General features: G+C 46.0%; 1 protein-coding gene across 1 annotated transcript; it reads left to right on the top strand.

Moving 5' to 3' along the window:
* Positions 1-1,285: 1,285 nt before the first annotated feature.
* On the top strand, positions 1,286-2,162 carry LOC119397591 (lipopolysaccharide-induced tumor necrosis factor-alpha factor homolog). Its single transcript, XM_037665015.2, has 2 exons — positions 1,286-1,457; positions 2,005-2,162. The coding sequence occupies exons 1-2, from the start codon at positions 1,309-1,311 to the stop codon at positions 2,108-2,110; spliced, it is 255 nt and encodes an 84-aa protein (XP_037520943.2). The 5' UTR covers positions 1,286-1,308; the 3' UTR covers positions 2,111-2,162.
* Positions 2,163-3,343: the final 1,181 nt, after the last annotated feature.

Here is a 3,343-nt window from a genome sequence, read left to right as displayed (position 1 = left end):
CGAAGTCGGGGAGTGAGAAGATATATAAAATACGTACATTTCACGCCAAACTACAACGCTGCACCGCGGAACAAGAGGATTTTTCCGATATTCATCCTTTTTCATTCGCCCTTTCTATTCTTGTCGTTCTTAAAAGTTAGCGCGAAATTACCTTAAGCCCCACTGCTCCGTTTCTTTTGGCTGCTGCGCGTACGTGTGCGGCATGCCTTTTCGTTATAAAATAACAATTCAGCGATTAGGAACGTAGGAATTGCTTCGTTAGAGAGGCAAATTCGTTGTACTGGTCTTGGCGCTCACAATACGCAGCAAAGGTAGGAATTCGGCCAGGCCGCATGATATGCTTCGTTGTACAGGCTATTTCGCAGTAGAAGCGTTCGTTGTAGCGGCTTCCGACTGCATGTCTTTCAGACACTAAATTTTTGCTTGCGGAGAACAGTGAATAAAGTTAGAAATTCCTGTGCCTAATACGCAGTGCTTTGATTTACCTTGTTTTCATTGTGTAACATGTACAGTTCTATATCGGCTATATGTAATTCGACTATATAAAATATTTTATATATTCGAAAATATATTGAAGGGTATTTTACAACTGTTGGACGCACACAATAATTCGCTATATATGTGGGTTCAATACGTGCGGGTTCGACTGCATGTACTGCCATACCACGTTAGTGTAAACTGCTATGTTGTCATCGTGAACCTGGTATTTGGGGCTGTACTCAGGCTGCCCTAACGTACCTCTTTACCCCTTCCCAACAGCTTATGTGCGGCTATAGTTACAGTAAATGAACTCAACTCCACTAAAAAAATGATCATGTGTATGGGATGGAAGAGTGGTAGTAGAAGGGGATGGCACACCGGGCGCGTGCTCCCTTACCGGAATTTCCGCCAACACTAGACACTTCTGGAAAGGCGAGCGGCAAAACCCAAGTGAACAGTCTTCACTTCCTAGTTAAGGCTATTCAATAACTCGCCATGCCGGCTATTTTGGAAGGTAGTGTCGCTGATGGCAGCTCTGGTACGAACCTGGTAGATCTGGAGCTGCTCGCAGTTCTGGTATTAGGCTGAGGATAGTATGCTCGCTTAGTAAACGACAGGTCAACGTTCGAGACTTTGCTCAGACACCAACCACCTTTTATTTTTTCTTTGCACAATGTATCGGAATAGATATCGCGCGCAGGCGCATTTCGAGACAACAGGTAACGCGCCGGGGACAACGGTCTGCTGTAAATCTTGATCGACCTTTCCTGCAAACGCAACACCCGCACGGCCACATGTAAAGAGCTGCATCTCACGGCTCGGCCGGAAATGACGCCCGAGAAGCTGCCGGACTTCGGTGACGTGCCGGTGGTGCTCAACTGTCCACTGTGCTTCCGCCGGGTCAAGACCAAGGTCGAGCTCGAGAACGGCCGCTTCGCGATGTGCATGGCCTGCTGTACGTGCGCATCAGTTGTGTGGTGAGTGAGAGGCCGTTTTGATTGGTGAGTGGGACTGGTGAGCGAGCACTGGGTTAGCAATGGCTATGTGATGCATAATGTTGAATAGTGTTATAGTGCTAGCAAACATTGGCCAATGCCGGCTAATGTTGACACTATTGGCGTAAAAAGCGGGAGGGGTAGGGTCCAACCTTCCCTATTTCATATTTTCAATTTTGTATTCATCTGTATATTACACGCGCACATACAAACGCACGCATGAACATAAGTAGAGGGTGGTTTAAACCTATTTCTCGCTACGCCTCTGCTTGGCACGTTTTGGCTAATAATGGACAGTTATTGTCCTATAAAAGGTAAGTGTTGGTTAATGTACGAGTAATGTCGCTAATGCAGACTATGACAGCAACACTCCATCCATCCTCAAGCCAGTGGTACTCTCGCATATGCACGGACACCAACCCGAGTCAGGCCTGCCTGTTTTCTTTATCTATTGATCGATAAGTGCTTGATAGAGGTAAGAAATGCGTGAATTTCATTGCGGCGCGTCTTCTCTATCATCTCGCCACAGCTGCTGCTTCTTCTGGGTGCCCCTGTACTCGGACTACTTCAAGGACTTGTACCACGTGTGCCCGCATTGCCACGGCATCCTCTACGAGCGGAAGCCGATGGGCTGAGAATCCAAGGCAGCGCCTGCGAGGACAATCGCGTTCTTCGGAATTTTTTTTTCTCTTTAGACTCTTCATTGTTTACAACAGAAACATGCATCTATACACTATTGAGTCTTGTCTATCTGTCGTGAGAATCAGCAACGGAGCTTAACAAAATGAGCCAACACAGCTCGAAAGCTGTAGTTTACAGTGGCGTTCGCAATGTAGTAGGAAATGACGCACGATTGTTGGGTCATTGAGAAATACTGCAAAAGATCATGAGCCAGATTCACACAATTGAAACATGGTGGGACGGTATGGGTGATAAGCTTGAAGTAATTGTGCTGTGCCTAATTTTCAACTGTTTGAATTACTTTAAGCACTTTTCGCCACATGGAATCCATCGGGAATTTTAGAAGGTACAAACATAGCGTACTTAGTACGACAGAAAAAGTCATTTCAAAGACATTTGCACAGTACGTAACTGCAAATTGCATTCATTTAGAATTCCTTGACAAGAAGACTTGTTGCTGCAGCCGGAGATCCCACCGCGTTGCAATGCAATTCAAACGAACCGCGCAGTGGCGTTCGCTGCGGCACTAACAGGTGGCGCTAGTAGTCCCTGCCGAAGAAACGCTAAAGACAAAATATTGAGAAGAGAGAAGAACGAAAGAGATGAAGAAAGATAGAGGAAAATGAAGAGAAACGAAGAGGGCCGACCAGCTCCGCACTTCCTTCAGGCTTGGCACCACTGTTGCGAAGGTGACAAATTTTTTTTTTCATTGTGTCGGATAACGGTTAGGGACACCAGCGTCGGCGGCGGCGTACAACTGCGCCACCAAAATCGACTGTTATGATCTCATAACAGGTTTCGTTGCAGAAAAGACTACAATTTGTTGTATACGTACATTGTAAGAAGTGAGCGCTCATGTTTAAACAAGTTTAATCCGAGGCCAACTTTAACTCCTAATAATTAGAAACAGGTAAACAAATGGCAAATAAGAACAGACGCAAACTCCAAAAATCTTGGTAACTAAGTGCGTGATTGCACGCTTGGTTATATGCTGTTATCCCTCGACTTTAACTGCTGGAACTTTACGTGCAAAAACCACGATTTTGAGGCACGCCTAACTGGTGGACTTCGCATTAATTTCTACCGCCTGGGGTTCTTTAACCTGCTCCTGTTTTTTGCATTCACCCGCCGCGACTGGGAATCGAACCCGCGCCCTTGAGCTTAACAGCACGATATCTTACGTGCTA

The sequence above is a fragment of the Rhipicephalus sanguineus genome, chromosome 6, assembly GCF_013339695.2.
Source record: "Rhipicephalus sanguineus isolate Rsan-2018 chromosome 6, BIME_Rsan_1.4, whole genome shotgun sequence".
Lineage (NCBI taxonomy): Eukaryota > Metazoa > Arthropoda > Arachnida > Ixodida > Ixodidae > Rhipicephalus > Rhipicephalus sanguineus.
The sequence above is the reverse complement of the archived record's forward strand: the minus strand, read 5'-3'. Positions and strand labels throughout refer to the sequence as shown.

Bases quoted from the DNA above. Each gene is read 5' to 3' on its own strand.
- LOC119397591 (XM_037665015.2), top strand. From the start codon at position 1,309: ATGACGCCCGAGAAGCTGCCGGACTTCGGTGACGTGCCGGTGGTGCTC. The intron at 1,458-2,004 runs GTGAGTGAGAGG...ATCTCGCCACAG, and splicing joins ACGTGCGCATCAGTTGTGTG to CTGCTGCTTCTTCTGGGTGC.